Source organism: Thrips palmi, unplaced genomic scaffold (assembly GCF_012932325.1).
Source record: "Thrips palmi isolate BJ-2018 unplaced genomic scaffold, TpBJ-2018v1 HiC_scaffold_4, whole genome shotgun sequence".
Lineage (NCBI taxonomy): Eukaryota > Metazoa > Arthropoda > Insecta > Thysanoptera > Thripidae > Thrips > Thrips palmi.
The window spans coordinates 9,858,933-9,875,075 of NW_023144631.1; the positions used below are offsets into that span (position 1 = coordinate 9,858,933).

Sequence of the window (16,143 nt, forward strand, 5' to 3'; positions counted from 1 at the left end):
TGCTGCGAGGCTGTCGCGCTTCCCCTGCCGCGACACTGTCGCGCTTCCCTGCCGCGAGGCTGTCGCGCTTCCCCTGCCGCGACACTGTCGCGCTTCCCCTGCCGCGAGCTGTCGCGCTTCCCCTGCCGCGACGCCGTCGCGCTTCCCCTGCCGCGACACTGTCGCGCTTCCCCTGCCGCGACCGTCGCGCTTCCCCTGCCGCGACACTGTCGCGCTTCCCCTGCCGCGACACTGTCGCGCTTCCCCTGCCGCGAGGCCGGCGCGCTTCCCCTGCCGCGACACTGTCGCGCTTCCCCTGCCGCGACACTGTCGCGCTTCCCCTGCCGCGAGGCCGTCGCGCTTCCCCTGCCGCGACACTGTCGCGCTTCCCCTGCCGCGACACTGTCGCCCTTCCCCTGCCGCGAGGCCGTCGCGCTTCGTCGGTCAAGTCAAAAATATAGGGTAGGTCAACTCTGGGGTGGGTCAACTTTTTTTGGTAATATTTATATTACTCCTATTTATATTCCCATATTTATATTCTAATATTTATATTAATATTTTTATTGATTAATATATAGGTAGGTCATCTTTGAGGCGGGTCAAGCTACATAGACTCAACCACCCTTCGATATAGCTTGCTCGGCTCTGGACACTCGCCTCGCCGAGTGAGTTGACAAGCCCGCAGCCGCAGGGGTGCCTTTTACGCGTGTCGCAAAGTCCAGCAGCCCCGAGGAGCTCCCGGCCGCGGACCCAATGGCTCTTGCATACGTGTGAGCCAGCGATTAAAAGACCCCCTGTGTGCGAGTGTGTGTGTGTGTGTGTGTGCCCGCATCTCTAACCTGGCCTGGCATTTACTGAAAGCGAAATACGCTCCGTCCTCGTGGGACTCTCTCCCCCTCCCCGCCGCTCTCCCTTTAAACCCTTTCTGCTTTCGGTTGCTTCCTCTCTCTCTCTCTCCCCGCAGGAATTCGTCTCGTTCCCTCCCGTGAGACGCGCCTAGCCCGTCCGAGCTTGTGATGACAGGCGCTGCTTCACGGAAGGCTTCACGGCTGCTCGCTGGTTTTGCGGTGGTGGTGCCCTCGCTGCGCCGTGGCGGCGTCCTTGGGCTTGCCGCGGGCCGCGCCGGGCCGCCCCCAGCGATGTGGCCGAGTGCAGGCGGCGCAGGCCCGACCTGCCACAACGACGTCCTGCCCGAGGTGGTCGAGGCACCGCGTACACCTTCCCACGCTCCCTAAAGGACTCGGAGACTCGCTAGTTTCGGGAACAGCGCGTGCGGCGCGGCATCCTGGGCATCCTGGGCAGGGCACCATCTTCGGGGCGGGGCGGCAGGCACGCTTTGAAAAAGTCTCCCACCGAGTCGCCCAACCCTTATCGGTCTCCGTGCGAGTGTGTGTCGCTGTGGGTTTTGTTTCTTTCGACCGCTGTCCGTCCGCGCTGTCCGTCGGTCCGGCCCCCTCCTCGCGGCGCGCAGAGGCAACTCGCATTTTGAACGGACGTCACCGTCAGCGTCCCCTGCATTCTGATGCGGCGCGGCAGCCACTCCTTGGAAGCCTGCTCCGAGCCCCAGCCAGGTCCATGCCATACCAGCCCGGCCAGGCAAGCCGGCCTTCGCAGTCACTGCAGTCACAGACTTGACGACGCGGATAAAAAAATCAAAAAGAAATCGCCCTCAACTCGTCATAATGTGGAGTGGAATAGAGACGAGACGCACGGCAATTTCTCATCCCACTTTTTCCAGAGTCGCCTGGTGGCCGGCTCGCGGCTCAGTTCGTTATATACGAGGGCGGCGGCTTCTCCGCTTCCCGGTCCCTGGCTCGGGTTCAACTCCCGGCGGTACCGCTGCTCCAAGCCCACGCAGCGCAATATATACACACTTTTGCCTCTCACCCAAGTCTCCTCTTCTTTATTTCGCTGATTTTCGTTGTTGTTTGGCGTTTACATTCGATTGTGGTTCTCGAGCGTGCAAAAAGGTCCAGCAAAGGGTGGCAGCCGCGGCGCCCTGCACTGCAAAGGCTCGACTCGTGCCACCGCCACCGACACCAAGGCGTCTGCCTGCTTGGAGATTCGCCTCCGCTCCGTCCTGCCGCGCCAACCGCGCCGACCGCGCCCACGGCAGCACGATGGGCTGCCTACCTCCACGGCGGACGGAGCGGCCCGCAGCACTCGAAGCGCGACATGCTGGCCATGCTGGCCATGCTGGCCGCCCTCCGCTCACGGCGTGCACACTGCCAACCTGCGTCCCGCTTCCCTCAGGCCGTCGACGTGACGGGGTCGACGCGATCCGGGTTTTCAGATGGCGTCGCCGCCGCCGCGGTACTTGTTGTACACCTCGCGCCAGAAGGGCCCGAACACCCCGAGCAGGTCCCCCTTGTCCATCGTCAGGTTCCTGCCGAAGCGGAGGAACTCGTCGGGCTGGTCCTTCACCATCGGCGTCCACTCCACGGGCAGGATGGTGTCGTCCGTCTCCGGCACTGGTTTGCTGCCAAACAGACAAACATTGACAGACGGAACGAAACACTCGGTTCCCCAAAGGTTGGCGCACTTCTGACCCGACTCACCCGTACTTGACGAAGTTGCTGAAGAGCGTCACCTGCCGGAGGATGTTGAGGGAGAGGGAGTGCGTCGTGTTGAGCGGCAACACGAGCAGCTCGTCCTCCGGCCACAGCACCTTGTCGTCGTGCGCGTGCAGCGCGCCTGCGCAAACGGACTTCACTTTCTCGCCCTTCGGCGGAACGCACTTCACGCAAACTGTTTAGCGGTGCACTCACAATCGCCGTCGATGGGGTAGTCGTAGTAGTACGCGTAGACGGGGGCCTTCTCCTCCCGGGTGTGCATGCGCATGGAGCGCACCAAGTCGTTCTTGATGAGCATGCCCGAAAAGAACTGCAACACGGGGGGCGTTATTCGCAGACAGTCAAGAGGCCGCAGTCAACGCGAGGGGCGTTGGGGCGTTATTCGCAGACAGCCAAGAGGCTGTCGGGCCGCAAGCAGCACTAACTTACATTCTCCCAGCGGCACATGAGGTCGCAGGTGGGGTCGATGGCGGTGACGTTGAACAGCTGCTGCCGGAAGTCGTCGAGCACCTCGTCGAAGGTGTGCGTGTACGTGGCGGGGTCGATGCCGAGGGCCTTCTTGGCGAAGTCCGTGGGGATCACGCTGCGCGGCAGCATCCTCTCCAGCGCGGGGTTGTCGATGGCGGGCAGCTGGCCCAGCACTGCAACAGGACCAGTGTGTCGCTGTGTGTCGCTGGAGGAAGAGGGCGGACAGGATACTGCAGCATCGGGCCAACTCACTGAGGTACATGATGCCGTACGCGTCGTACTCGCAGCTGGTCATGCCCATGATGGTGGGCACCCTGGAGCGCGCGGGCTCCAGGATGTAGGCCTCGGCGTCCTTGAGGATGAGCTTGGGCTCCGCGCCGCCGTCGGGCCGTCTCTCCAGGGCGACGGTGGGCTCCTCGTAGTTGCTGGGGGTGTCCCTGGGCCGATTGTTGGCCGCGAACGTGAAGGCCAGCTCCAGCTCCAGCGTGGAGCGCTCGTGCAGCTGCTGGGCGTCATCGTGGTTCGGGAAGAACTTGGCGAAGAAGGCCATGGCCAGGCTGCTCAGGTCCAGCATCGAGTGGTCCGTGTAGGCCCAGGTGGTCATCGCGCTGCCGCTCTTGATGATGGCGCCGCGGAACAGTCCCTCCGTGTCCGGCAGCAGCGTGAGCCAGTGCACCGAGGCGGCGGCCGACGAGCAGCCCTGCACGGTCACCTTGTCGGGGTCGCCGCCGAACGCCGCGATGTTCCTGTTGACCCAGCGCAGCGCCGCCACCATGTCCTTGAAGCCGGCGTTGCCGGGCGCCAGGTCGCTGTCCAGGCTCAGGAAGCCCATGTGGCCGAGGCGGTAGTTGAACGTCACCACCACGAGGTCCTTGGCGACGAAGTAGTCGGGCCGGATGATGTTGCCCGTGCCCACCTTCATGGTGCCGCCGTGCACGTGCACGATGACGGGCAGCAGGTCGCCTCTCTGTCGGCAAAAGCGAGCGGCGTGTGTTAGCCGAAGTTGGCCTTCTCGACGTCGACCAGAGTAACCGAGGCGCCTACCTCATTCTGGGGCTTCTGCAGCCACGGCGAGTACACGTTGAGGTGCAGGCAGTCCTCGGAGCCGGCCTGCGCGTCCACGGGGCCCTGGATGCAGCGCTGGTCAAAGAGCAGCGCCTCCCGCACGCCCTGCCAGGGCTGCAGCGGCCGCGGCGCCTGCGACCCACCAATCAGCGTCAAGACAGTTTCCGTCAGGAAAGTTGCATTGGCGGGAAACCACACTCCGACGACAAAAACGGGGAGACCGCAGTATGGAACCCGTGCCGCGCCAGTTGTTGACGGCCACCGATCCGCCAGCGCCCTTCCCATATGTGTTGGAGGGATTTTAGCCCGTCAAATGCGGCATGATAACGCGACCACCAGGCGACGGCGGCCAGACCAAGCCGCTAATCCTTTCATCTGCTGGCTGATTCCGAACGGGCTGTCTCTCGCACACCCAAATGGGCCACCCGTCGTCGAGTGCGGGAGAGAGAGACCCCCCGCTGGGAATCATTCTGCTGTCGCATCGCCCCAATTAGAACGGTTGCTGCCTGCGGTCAGCCGCACCGAGAATCAGTCTGGCTTCGAGTTTCAGAGTGAAAACTCGAGCAAGCTAGTTGCTGCACCTTGAACCTCAGCTCCCCGAGCGGCGGCTGCGCGTAGGGCACCCCGACGAAGGCGGCGTACTGGGGGATTCCCTTGAAGGCGTTGGCCGGCCTGCAGAGCCCCAGCAGCTCGCCGGTGTCCACTGTGACTCGCGGCGCGGGGCAGGGGTCCTGGTGGGGCTGAGGGCATGGCGGCGGGGTGGGGCACGACGGTGGCGTGGAGCTGAAAGTGCAATGAGTGGTAATCTACCTTGGTGGTCGACTAAGGCAAAGAAAGAAAGAAAAACAAATCAAAGAATGAGTGAAAAAAAAGAAGCCATATCGGAGGCGAAGGTGGCGCCACAGCGCAAGGGTTGGTTGCGAAAGTGTGACGATTGTATCGTGTCATTCCACAAGTGCAGGTGTCTTCGTCTGATAACACGGTTCTGACGCAAATTTGGGGGGCTAACTAGGATAACGCACGTGCCGGCCCGGCGGCCCGGAGGAGTCGGTATTCTCACTCGCACACACGCTCTCTACCTCTCTCTAGCCGGGACAAGCTTTGACGTAAATTTAATTTGAGAGACACCCACACACAAAAGATAAAAAAAACACGTGTCTGGGCACCTGCTCAGAACTGAACCAAACTGTGTGGGCGCTCCAAAAAATGGGCGCTTTTGAGGGTGAGGGACTGTATGGGGTCTATGAAACTACAGTATTGGCCAAAGACAGATCCCAAATGAGTGGCAACAGACCAGGAAAAAGCGCTCCTTTATGGTTTTAGACTGCTCACCTCGGCGCTGGTATACCCTGCTGCAGGGCAAAGAAGACGCCGGCGCCGACGACGGCCCCGGCCAGCAGGGCGACCACCACTCCGACCGCCACCCCTGCGCGGCCACAGCGGGCATGGCGTTAGCATCCAACAAGTCCTCCTCAAAAAGGTCCGGCGCCCTTGTCCTTACACAACTTCCTCGACGCGCTGGATTGGTGCATGGCGCGGCGCGCTCCGCTCGAGGTTCCGCTCTTGGCCGGCGATGGGGCAGGATTGGCACTGTCCTGCAGCGACACCCGAGTGAGTGCAAGCAGATTACTTTCTAGACCAGCTGCGCTACCGAACTTGACATCGAGATAACACAATCGATGTGGCACGCGAGTGCCCCCTGTCATCCGAGAAGTGTGTTTTCGACTCGAGTGCGAGCACGGGGACAAGAGTACGACGCCGACTTGTCCTGTTTCCTACAGTGGCGGGCGGACCCGCGAAAAAGGACCCCCTCGTGCGTCTCACCCCGGTGCTTGCTTTCGTCGAGTTTTTCATTACATGCTTTTATCTCTAAAGGACCGTCGTCGAAGCGAGCATGCAATAAAGTAGGATTTATCTGGATCTGAATCTGATCTGAACGGTGTTTTACGGATATTGGTACTAATACAGCAACTGATAAAGGTCCAAGGATGATTGGTAAAGTGTAATAATGAGACAATAAATTCCAGGCGTTTAAATTTTATTTAGAAAAAAAAATCGGCTTTTTATTTTAAATACAACGGACCGACAGAGGCATTATCTCCGCCACTTCGGTTATTCCATAATTCGAATTGAGCATATGAGAAATTAATACAGACACAAATCAGCTAAGATAATTTGCAAAACTTTAAACATTTGTAAAAACGGGATTCGATGTAGTAAGCTGCAGTAGAAACATTGAATACTCCTATTTGAAAGAAAACGCTTTCTATAACACACTGAAAGAAGGTTTGAGAAAGCGGTAATGCCGCTACAAAGCGACTGGACGACACTACAACGTCTACCTCAACAATTCTCGTTGCAGAAGCGATCTTCGACTGACTCATCGCTTCGGCCCGAGCAACGGAATTGACACAAAACGTTTTGCAGCAAAACATCGGCAACACTCACTCACTCACACTCGCTCGAGTACAAACATTCATCTCCGCGCACACTGAATTACACCTTTATTTATTTTCGTAACGACATCGGTGCCAACAATACAACGCTGAAAACGAGACAGCGCGTAACATGTGGAGATCCTCTTTGGCACAGGAAATACATTTGTTGTTCGAATGCAGGTGCTGTTCGCGCTCTCGTTCGCACCAAAGTAATTCACAAACAATCCAAGGAAACTTCCGCTGAGCTCCGGAAGCCGGAAACTGGGAACCGGAAGTCCGGAAGTGGAGAAAACCGGAAGTTCGGCGAGGCGCTCACATGCGCACGCGGTCGGCGCGGTCCAGGGGGCACATGAAGCGCGGAGGCTGGACGATGAGGGGGCTGCTCTGCGAGTCGCTCAGGTCCATGGCGTAGTACATGTCGCACTCCAGGAGCGGCGCCGTCTTGGACGTGGGCGAGGGCGTCAGCGGCTCCTTCAGCGAGTCCAGCAGCGGCTTGCCCCGCGTGCTCTTGCTGGCAAACAAAAACAACAACAAAACAGAGATTAGACGCTTGTTGGAGCGAGGCGCGCTGCAGCTCTGACGCTTCCTTACTGCAGCGGCAGGTTGGCCAGCGGGTCCTCCATGTCGACCACGCTGCAGGGCAGGACGAAGCAGCGCTTGTAGGTCTCGTGGACGCGGCAGTGGCACGCCGTCACCTGCAACAGTCCGCAACAGCGAACGGAATCAGCCTCAGCCCGCTGGCGATACTCCGCGCGGCCAGCGCCGCTGCGGCCCGGCGCAGGGGGTATCGCCGCGCGGCGCCGCGCTACCCCCTGCCTCCTGCCGAGCGGGTCGTCGTCGTCGCTCTGCCTCTGTCGCACGCATGGGGCTCTCCGCGAGGGTGCGAGAGGGACAGAGCGACCTGCCCGTAAGGTCCTCGTCGCTCACCGTGACGACGACGATGAGCAGCGCGCAGGCCAGCGTGATGGCGCCCACGTACACCGAGTGCAGGTGCAGGTGCGAGGAGTGCGGCGCGTAGTCCTGGCTGCTGGTGATGGCGGCCATCTGCGCCGCCTCAACGGGGATCTCCTCCAGGACCGCCTCCTCTGCGACGACAAGGTCGACAAGGAGGCCGGGTTAGGGTTAGCGCGCACAGGGACAGGCCAGGCAGGCACCGGGACGGATACAACACTCCCGTTCAAAAACACTCGAGCGGTAAGACAAGCACTGTACTCACCCACTGGGAAATAGCGCGTGTGCGACAAGTGCAGCGAAGCGAGGCGGCAAAACAAAAAGGGTCATTATCACAAGAAGGCCCAGGAGGAGGCAAAGTCGACAAAAGTTCCTGCAAAGTGACACAAGCACGTTCAACGTAGCGGGGCGGTGCGGGCTGTTTGCACATTCTCCCTCGGCGAATTTTAATTTTTCAAACCCCGACTCGAAACTTTCTCCAGAGTGGAGGAATTTGTGACAGCGTTGAGAGCTGTCGTAAATTAATTCTTTCTTCACCAAGCAAAGCGCTACTTTCACGAGCGGGGCTCCGCGGCCCTCGTCAGCAAGCTCCGGTGAGGCAGCTACGTGGAGGTGAAGCCAAGCACCGTGAAGGAGAGCGGAGTCTCGCTGACGCCCCGAGGAGGCTCAAGGCCCCCGGCAAAGTGAACGGGGTTGCTGCACTCCACCAGGACCCCTCCCCAAGGGCCCAAGGTTCCACAGTGTCCTTACAAGGGCGATAGCGGCGCCTACCGTTGCATGTGGGTCCGGTGTAGCCGGGCCGGCAGGCGCAGTAGAAGCCGCCGTCCGAGTTGTAGCACGTGCCCCCGTGGCGGCAAGGGCTGCGGGAGCAGGGCTGCGGCAGGGCAAGGCGCCGTTAAAACTCTCCCTTTTTGGACCGCCAACAACAACAACAACAACATGATGTCGGTGGGTACGTACCCTTGGTGGCGGCGGCGTGGGGGTGCAGTCGGGCAGGGTGGTGCCGGCCGGGCAGCCGCAGGTCACGTTGTTGCCCAGGTCGCGGCAGGTCCGGCCCGGCGGGCACGAGTCGGCGCGGCACAGCGGCACCTGCACACACAGAGGACGCTCAACAACAACAAACAACAACAAACAAACAACAACAACAGCGGCGGCAACAACTAACAGCAACAAAAGAACAACAAAAACAAGTATCTCTGTTCACCCCGCGCATAATAATTCCCGGCGATGTGTCGCCCCGACGGCCGACGGCGGCCTCGGGCTCCCGGCTGGAGCGCGCGAGATAAGCGACCCTCGGCCACGAGGCGGCCGTCAGACTGGAACACGCCGCGGAGGGCCTGCTTGCCCTGCTTGGCGTGCTTGGCGTCCGGGACAGCCAGCCGGGACAGCCAGCCGGGACACGACGCAATCTCGCCAACTTTTCTGACATGATGGTGACATTCATCGCGGGGCGGGGCTCGGCGAGGCGGCGCCGGGCTGCACTCCATACGGTCCCAGCCCCCCGGGCCTCTAATCCGCGCGAGTTACCGCCACCGTCGTCGCGGTGCTGGAGCAGGCTCACCTTGGTCTCGCAGCGCTCGCCCCGGTAGCCGCGGCCGCACTTGCAGGTGAAGCCGTCCACCACGTCCACGCACTCGCCGCCGTTGAGGCAGGGCATGGAGCCGCACATCCGGAACTGCATGTCGCACCGCTTGCCCGCGAAGCCTGCGGAGGCCAGACAGAGGAAGGATGTGCGTTAGCGCCTGCAGGAGGCGGGGTGGGCCGGCCCGCCGCGCCGCGGGGCTGGCTGGGTTGCCTACCCCGGACTGCGCGGGCGGCGCCCGCGGTGAGTTTGATCCCGGCGTCGTCCTGGCGGCTCGGTACTCACCTGGCTGGCAGTAGCAGGCGGCCTCGCCTCCCTTGTTGATGCACACGCCGTACTTGCAGGGCGACGGCGCGCAGGGGCTGGGGGCGTGCTGGGCGTGCTGGCCGGGCTGGCCGGTCTCCTCGGCGGCCTGCTGCACGGCCACCGCCACGGCGGCCACGGCCGCGGCGGCCGCCCCGCGCTCGCACTGCACGCCGCGGAAGTCCTCGGGGCAGGAGCACGCCCACTCGGTGCCGTTGCGGCGGCACGTCCCGCCGTTCTTGCAGGGCTCCGACTCGCAGGGGTCCGTCACCACCTCGCAGCGGGTGCCGGTGAAGCCTGGCCGCCGCCGCAGCCGCAGCAGCAACAACAACAACAATCAGCACGTCCGCGTTAATGGCCTGCAAAAAATTGATTACGCGCCACGCGCCACGGCGGCGTGGGGTGCGGTGCTTCGTACCACGCTGTCTCTCTCGCACTCACGGGGCGTGCCGTAGGGGTGCGAGAGAGACAGCGCGGTCATGTCTCGTCTTTACGGTCCGATTTACAGCCGCGGCCGCGTTCTTTATGACTCGTAGTGTTTTATTGGCGAATTCCAGGCTGGCGCGCTGGCCGCGCTGGCCGCGCCCTGGCCTGCAGCAGTGTAGTGGCGGTGGCTCACCGTAGGGGCACAGGCAGGAGTACTGGTCGTCGTCGCGGCCCTGGCTCACGTCCAGGCAGATGCCCTGGTTGAGGCACGGCGACGGGAAGCAGGCGTCGCGCTCCTCACAGTGCGGGCCCAGGAAGCCCGGGCAGCACTGGCACTCGAAGCCGTCCTGCAACCAAAGCAGAGAAGTAGAGAGGAGACTTCGGGGCACCCTACTTGGAGTGTTCACTCGCAGGCCACGCCCACGGCGGCCCGCGGCCCCGCCAGCGGGCGCCAGCGGGAGGGGCACTTCCGTTGTCACTTCCGGGCCCGTCTTATCAGCCCATGCATCACCCGGAGGCCGCACCGTGCCGCACCCCGTCAAAGCCGCGGCGGGGCCTCGCTAACTAGGTGCCCAGGTGGGCGAGACTGATGAGGGGGAGAAAAAGAGGCTCACAAAAAACTGGAAAGTGAATTTTGCGCTGATGGGTTTCCAGGCATGGGCACGCCGTGGCTTGGCTCGGCTGGCGATCGCCAACAGTGTGCGCCTTGAAACACCAGAGCCGCGCGGGGCTGCTGCGTGGGGCCGACCCCTTGGCGCCAAGGGGTTGGCGCCTCTCCGCGCCACTCCGGCAGCACGTGCGCCGCGCAGCGCCTGGCACGCCCTGGCACGCCCTGGCAGCGCCACCGAAAACAAGGCAAAGGACCCGGGGCGAGGAAAGGCGATCCCTCGGCAGACCCCGCCAGCCACCCCGCCCCGCCCCGCGCGGAGGCTGTTTGCTGTACACACGCACACGAGCGCACCCACAACACGCGGCGCGGACCGCAATTTGACCGCTTCGCTTCCAGGAGACACAGAGCAGCACACGTGCGGGCCGTGGGGACGAGGAACGGGCGCGTGGTCGCCCCGTCTCTCTCGCACCCCCGCGGGACGCCGCAAGCGAGCGAGAGAGACGGGGCGACGAGAGCACTGTTAGAAGCAGCCTGCTGGGACGCACGGCGCGCAGGGCGGCGCAGGGGGTAGCCCGGCCCTTGGCCCGGCCGGCAGGGTGTTCAGGCTGGTCCGGCCGGGGCGGTCCACAACGCGCCCCCAGAGGGCCTCGGCCTCGGCCAAGCCCAGCCAAGCCCGGGGCAGGGCGCGGGCGCTCTCCGTAATTTTTTCGCAGTGCTCCTGGAGTGGGGGCGGCGCGGGGGCGGCGTGTCTATGTGTACTTCGTCTGGTACTTCCGCGGCACGTAGCACGTAGGGCGCCTGGCTGCGCCCGGCGAGGGGATCAAGTTGCAGCATCACGACAAACTTGGCGCAGGCACGACGCGCACCGCCCCAGGTACTGTACGACGCCCACGCACGCGCGCCCGCGCACACCCACACAACACACACACGACAGTGAGTCCTCATTGTGACATGGAGGCAGCCGGCAACCGCCAGGGGAGCTAATTGAGTTGTCCAAGATTCCCTCGTAACCAAAAGTCCCCGCGGAAAAGCAATTAACCGACGGCACCACTGTAAATCGGAATGCTCGCCGAGTGCCAGACAAACAGGCCCGGTGCACACACTGCAAACACGGCCAACGGCGCCACGACACTGCCAAACAGCGACACGCACTCCGCCACTCGTTGCCCTTGTTCGCCAGTTAGTGTGTGAGGCACTGTGAGGCCGTAAGGGGCAGCGTTGTGCGCAGACTGATTCCGAGGGTCGTTTTCGTCGCTGTCTCTCTCGCACTCATGAGGCGCCCCGTATATGTGCGAGACAGAGCGACTCTCGCAATCAGTCGGCTGCCTGGCTGGCTGGGTTCCGGCGGCCGCGCTGCCGCATCGCCACATCGGCGGAACATCACAACACATCAAAGTACAGGGAAAGAAGCGGAGCCGAGCGGAGCGGGGCAAGGACGGCCGGGGCGCCGCGTGGCGCGCGTAGCGGACGGGCGTGGCCTGGCGTGGCCCTGCTGCCCTCCACACACAAAGGGACGCCGCGTGGCCGCGTAGCCGCGCACAGTACAAAGGGCGCCACAGCGCTGTGGCCGTGGCGCCGGGGCCACGCCGACACGCCGCGGGCAGATACTCGATGCCAGTGGCCCAGTGGCACCATGCCACAGCGGGAGCGGCCAGCTCGAGCCAGCGGCATCTCGCCATAATGGGTCGACTAGTGGCCGAGGCCCCGTCACGCCCGCTACACTGTGCACCGCCTTGCCGGGCGAAAGCACCCTGAAAATAGAGAGGGAGAGAGAGGTTGGCCCTCGCCGCGCGTTTTCAATGCAAACGAAAGTGGACAGTATCACTAAGGGTACGCTAGTGTTGACGGGGGTGCGGCGGCGGGGCCGTCATCGTCGTCCCCCCGGCACCGCAGCAGCGCGCCGTGCCGAGCCGGGCCGTGTCCCCAACTCTTTCAAAATGCAAAACAGCGAATCATGAATTCCGGTCGCGCGCCGCCCCGCCGCCCCGTCCGGGGAAGTCCAGGCCGGCGACACGCCGGGCGGCACGGCGGCACGGCGCGGCAGTAGCGGCGGCCGCGTCCCATGGAGCGCACCCACAGAAAGAGGTTTACTGTACAAAGCCCCCGAGTCAGAGTCTCTCTGTGAGCGAGTGTGAGCGTCCGTGTGAGAGAGAGTGAGTGTGTGTGTGTGTTTTGGCAGGGACGTGTCCATTATCCGGCACGCCGGCGACCTGATAAACACGGCCGTGACGCCCTGCGCGTCGTCGCTCTGTCTCTCTCGCACCCTTACGGGACGCCGCAAGGGTGCGAGAGAGACAGAGCGATGGAACTTTGGCCACCACGGCGCACCAACGCTACGCACCATGCCGTCCCTGGAGAAGCACACCCCCTTGGTGGAGCAGTCCTGGTTCTCGCCGCAGTTGTCCGACTTCATGAGCACGTGCAGCTTGATGCAGCGGCCCGGGGCCCAGCGCTCCGACAGGACTGCAACACACACACCAACGCGTCAGTACATGGCGGACAAATGAAAAACATTACAAGACAGGAGCAGCGCTTCGACAACACACACAGACACACACCAGTGCAGGTCCCCCGGGTGAAGCAAAAACAGTAAAAAGAATTCGGGTGCTGCGGCGCGTGCGGCGCGTCAGGTGGATCGAAAGAGGCGCAGCAGAAGCAGGCGAAGGCAAAGGGGCGTCATTGCGTCATCCAGCCATTCCGCGGCAGCGCCGCAATACAGCCCTCCAGTCTGCCATCCAGTGTCGCGGACGTCGCGACGCGTCGCGGAGTTGGGGAATTTCTGACATTCTGACAGCGACCCGCGGCGCGGTGCCGCCGTGCCGCCGTGCCGCCAAGCCGCCATGCCTCCGCGCGCAATAAGGGAGACTGAAAGCGACTCAGGCAGACAAACAGACGGGCAGACAGGCGGACGGGCAGACGGGCAGACGGGCAGACAGGCAGACAAACAGACGGGCAGACAGGCGGACGGACAGACGGGCGGACACGCAGACGATGCTGAGCGAAGCCCGACCGCGGGGCAAACCAAAGTTGAGTGAAAGGGACGGGTGGGGCTGCGGGCTGCGCGTCGTCGCGAGTCGCTGCGTAGGTGACTGTGTGAGCCGCGCGCCCCGCCGCCGCGCCGCCGTGTCTCTCTCGCACTCATGGGGCACCCCGTGTAGGTGCGAGGGAGAGAGAGAGACAGCGCGACGAAACCGACTCTTCGGAACCAGTCTTACAGTTCGCTGACGGCACGGGTAGCACCGCGCGGCAGTCGCAGTGGTGCAGTGGTGCAGCACTACGCCGCGCGTCAAAGCGTGCGTCAAGCCAGTGCGTCCGGAACCGCCGCCGGCAGTGAAGTGGTTGCGTGTTTACCGCCGATACGGAGTCCGCAGCGCGCAGCGCGCAGCCAATAATATTTGTCGCCCCGTTTCTCCCGTGCGCGCGCGCGTGTGTGTGTGTGTGTGTGCTGCTTGTCAGTTATGAACGCCAGAAACGACTCCCAGGTGAGGAACGAAAACAAAAGTTTCGCGCGGCGGCGGTGCGGTGGTGGCGGTGGGGGAAAAATTTGGGTTGGCGATTATTTGCAACGACCGACGAGTGGCGAGTGCCTTGCTTCGCCTCGGCGCGGCGTTGCCGGGCGTTGCCGGGCGTTGCGGAAGGGAAGGCCCGTCGCCACGACGTGCAAAGTTTCCCTCCGCAGGCCACTTCTTTAAAAGAAAAGGGAGAAAGTAGGGGAGGAAAAAAAAAGAAGATGCGCCCATTTCCACCGCAGCCGCCTTCATTCACCTTCACACTTGGACTGCCCCGGCGGCGTCCCCGCGGAGGACTTGGCGTTGGCGCGCTCGGCGCTTCGCGGGCCGTTCCCCCTCCACCCCCCCTTCCCGCCATTTCGCGGCATTCTCTGCCTAACCACATTTACCCAGAAAAAGGCGAACTTTCCCGCGCGGCTAAATGCTCGAGGGAATTACGCGCTGTTTACTGCGGGGTGAGAAATTCAGTGGTTATGAGAAATCGCGGCGGCGGGAGGCAGCAGCCGTGCGGGTAGGCAACCCAACGCACGCGCCGGCGGCCGGGTTGCCGCCGTCTGCCCGCCGGGCGCCCTCCGTGGCCGGAGTTTCGCCACACTATTGGAGATTCAACTCGGGTTTTGACAGCTTGGTGTTCCGTTGCAGGATGTGGTGGTCGTCGCCGTGGTGCCGGCCCGCGACCGGCTGCACCAGGCCGACGTGATCGACCTGGTATCCGACTCGGACTCCGACGAGACGTACTTCGAGGGGGCGGAGGACAGGGGGCCCGCCATCCTGGACGAGGAGTACCACCCCGTCTACCGCCGCGGACACCAGGACGACGACGTCGAAGACCAGTGCCCAGAACGAGACCTACATCCAGGCGGCCAGCAGGAGGACGGCGAGGACGACGGCGAGGACGTGGAGGAGACGGAGAACGGGCAGCGCTGGCACGTCAACGACCTGTTCCCCGACACGGAGGACGAGGATGGCCAGGACGACGACCACGATGACGACCACGACGACGACGGCTACGAGTCCGCGTCCCAGAGCGACGCGCGCGACGCGGCGCCCAGCCGACCCCGACTACGGATTATATTTTATTGAATTTATATTTTACCAACGCGTCGGGTGGGCGCTCGTTCAGGACAGCAGCAGTCCCAGGGTCTAGTCAGAAGGTACGCACTGTATTGTTTTAAGAAGGAGGCACAATAAAACCAATTTGTGAAAAGCCAGGCGCTGTTCCGTCCATTTTGTCCGCCGTTTGCCATTGTGACTCCACTTCCGGGCGACCCCGCCCTTCCCCTTCCCTTTCGCTTTGTGAGGTGGACAATGGCTGCAGTGCAGTGCCCGGCACTGCCAGATTCGGACGCAATCGGACCAGCTAATTACTGTAACGATCTCTCGATAAAACTGCAGTTAGGATGGACGGGGGTGGGGGGTGGGGTGGGGGGCGGGGTGCACTGCCCCTCGGAAGGTGCTCGCCTCGGCCCTCGGCAAGGCAAGACGGCCGCTGTGCTGGCGCTGCCGCCGGCGCTTCGAAGGACTCATTAAAGTTCCGAAACGACCCTCGCCTCCACGGAGATGCAGGGAAAACTACTTGGAGGTGCGCATCAATCATACAGTGGGCCACCCGGCCGGGCCGACCCGAAAGAGGAGAAAAGGGCGCCGAAAACCGCCAAGCAAATCAAGAGGCAAAAGGCTTTCCAGGGGATGAGGAAAAACGGGGCGGGGGTCCTCGAAACAGGGTGTGGGCTGTTTTCCTTTTTGCTGTCGGAGAGCGGGCCTGACACTCTTGGCGCTTGAAGCTTGGGCTTGACGCTTTGGAGTCGACGACGACGTGGACGTGGGTCTCTGCTTCTCTTCGCGGCCGCTTTGGCTGCTTTGGCCGCTTTGGCCGCTTTGGCCGCTTTGCCAGGCGTCGCGTCGCCGCGACTTTACGGTGGGGCTCCGCGACTATCCATCATTTGGAGCACGGCGGGGCGGTGGACCGCGACACGCTGGGACCTACACTCGAAAAAAAAGCAACAACAACAACAACACAAGCGAAAAAAAGCTCTTTTGCAGTAACTGTACGTATTTAGTCGAGGCGAGAATACTCATTTTCGCACCCAATTCCCTCCTGTGCGTGTGTAAAAATTAATCAGATTTCCGAGTCTGAAAAAAATAACCCACAAAAAAAGCAACAACAACAACATAAAGTTGCGCGGATAAAAATTTGCGAGAATGGAAAAGGCCGTGATCCGAGTAACGACCCTTTTAA

At 62.4% G+C, this 16,143-nt stretch overlaps 3 protein-coding genes across 3 annotated transcripts in view; 1 reads left to right on the plus strand and 2 right to left on the minus strand.

The window, feature by feature from the left end:
• Nucleotides 1–1,853: 1,853 nt before the first annotated feature.
• On the minus strand, nucleotides 1,854–5,736 carry LOC117649664 (juvenile hormone esterase-like). The gene is made up of 9 exons (XM_034392608.1): nucleotides 5,587–5,736; nucleotides 5,418–5,511; nucleotides 4,667–4,868; nucleotides 4,065–4,217; nucleotides 3,273–3,987; nucleotides 2,982–3,193; nucleotides 2,748–2,862; nucleotides 2,538–2,673; nucleotides 1,854–2,458 (listed from the first exon to the last, which is right to left on the minus strand). Exons 1-9 carry the CDS (start codon nucleotides 5,615–5,617, stop codon nucleotides 2,269–2,271), a joined length of 1,848 nt encoding a protein of 615 aa, XP_034248499.1. The 5' UTR covers nucleotides 5,618–5,736; the 3' UTR covers nucleotides 1,854–2,268.
• A 370-nt stretch (nucleotides 5,737–6,106) lies between these two features.
• Nucleotides 6,107–16,143, minus strand: part of LOC117649608 (neurocan core protein) — a 54,075-nt gene continuing 44,038 nt past the window's right edge. The window contains exons 5-15 of the mRNA XM_034392503.1: nucleotides 12,737–12,858; nucleotides 9,979–10,132; nucleotides 9,517–9,656; nucleotides 9,342–9,420; nucleotides 9,036–9,178; nucleotides 8,435–8,563; nucleotides 8,225–8,348; nucleotides 7,740–7,742; nucleotides 7,451–7,608; nucleotides 7,115–7,218; nucleotides 6,107–7,034 (exon numbers count right to left, since the gene is read on the minus strand). Coding sequence (XP_034248394.1) covers nucleotides 6,836–7,034; nucleotides 7,115–7,218; nucleotides 7,451–7,608; nucleotides 7,740–7,742; nucleotides 8,225–8,348; nucleotides 8,435–8,563; nucleotides 9,036–9,178; nucleotides 9,342–9,420; nucleotides 9,517–9,656; nucleotides 9,979–10,132; nucleotides 12,737–12,858 — 1,355 coding nt within the window. The 3' untranslated portion in view covers nucleotides 6,107–6,835. The remainder of the gene's footprint in view (nucleotides 7,035–7,114; nucleotides 7,219–7,450; nucleotides 7,609–7,739; nucleotides 7,743–8,224; nucleotides 8,349–8,434; nucleotides 8,564–9,035; nucleotides 9,179–9,341; nucleotides 9,421–9,516; nucleotides 9,657–9,978; nucleotides 10,133–12,736; nucleotides 12,859–16,143) is intronic.
• Nucleotides 13,635–15,115, plus strand: LOC117649567 (prostatic spermine-binding protein-like). The gene is made up of 2 exons (XM_034392454.1): nucleotides 13,635–13,877; nucleotides 14,547–15,115. The coding sequence occupies exons 1-2, from the start codon at nucleotides 13,854–13,856 to the stop codon at nucleotides 14,985–14,987; spliced, it is 465 nt and encodes a 154-aa protein (XP_034248345.1). The 5' UTR covers nucleotides 13,635–13,853; the 3' UTR covers nucleotides 14,988–15,115.

Excerpts from the sequence above, each read along its gene's own strand:
- LOC117649664 (XM_034392608.1), bottom strand. The coding sequence starts at position 5,617 with ATGCACCAATCCAGCGCGTCGAGGAAGTTGT. Across the intron at positions 2,863-2,981 it reads TCATGTGCCGCTGGGAGAAT|TTCTTTTCGGGCATGCTCAT; the intron begins GTAAGTTAGTGC and ends CCCGTGTTGCAG. Across the intron at positions 2,459-2,537 it reads AGCAACTTCGTCAAGTACGG|CAAACCAGTGCCGGAGACGG; the intron begins GTGAGTCGGGTC and ends TCTGTTTGGCAG.
- LOC117649567 (XM_034392454.1), top strand. The coding sequence starts at position 13,854 with ATGAACGCCAGAAACGACTCCCAG. Across the intron at positions 13,878-14,546 it reads ACGCCAGAAACGACTCCCAG|GATGTGGTGGTCGTCGCCGT; the intron begins GTGAGGAACGAA and ends GTTCCGTTGCAG.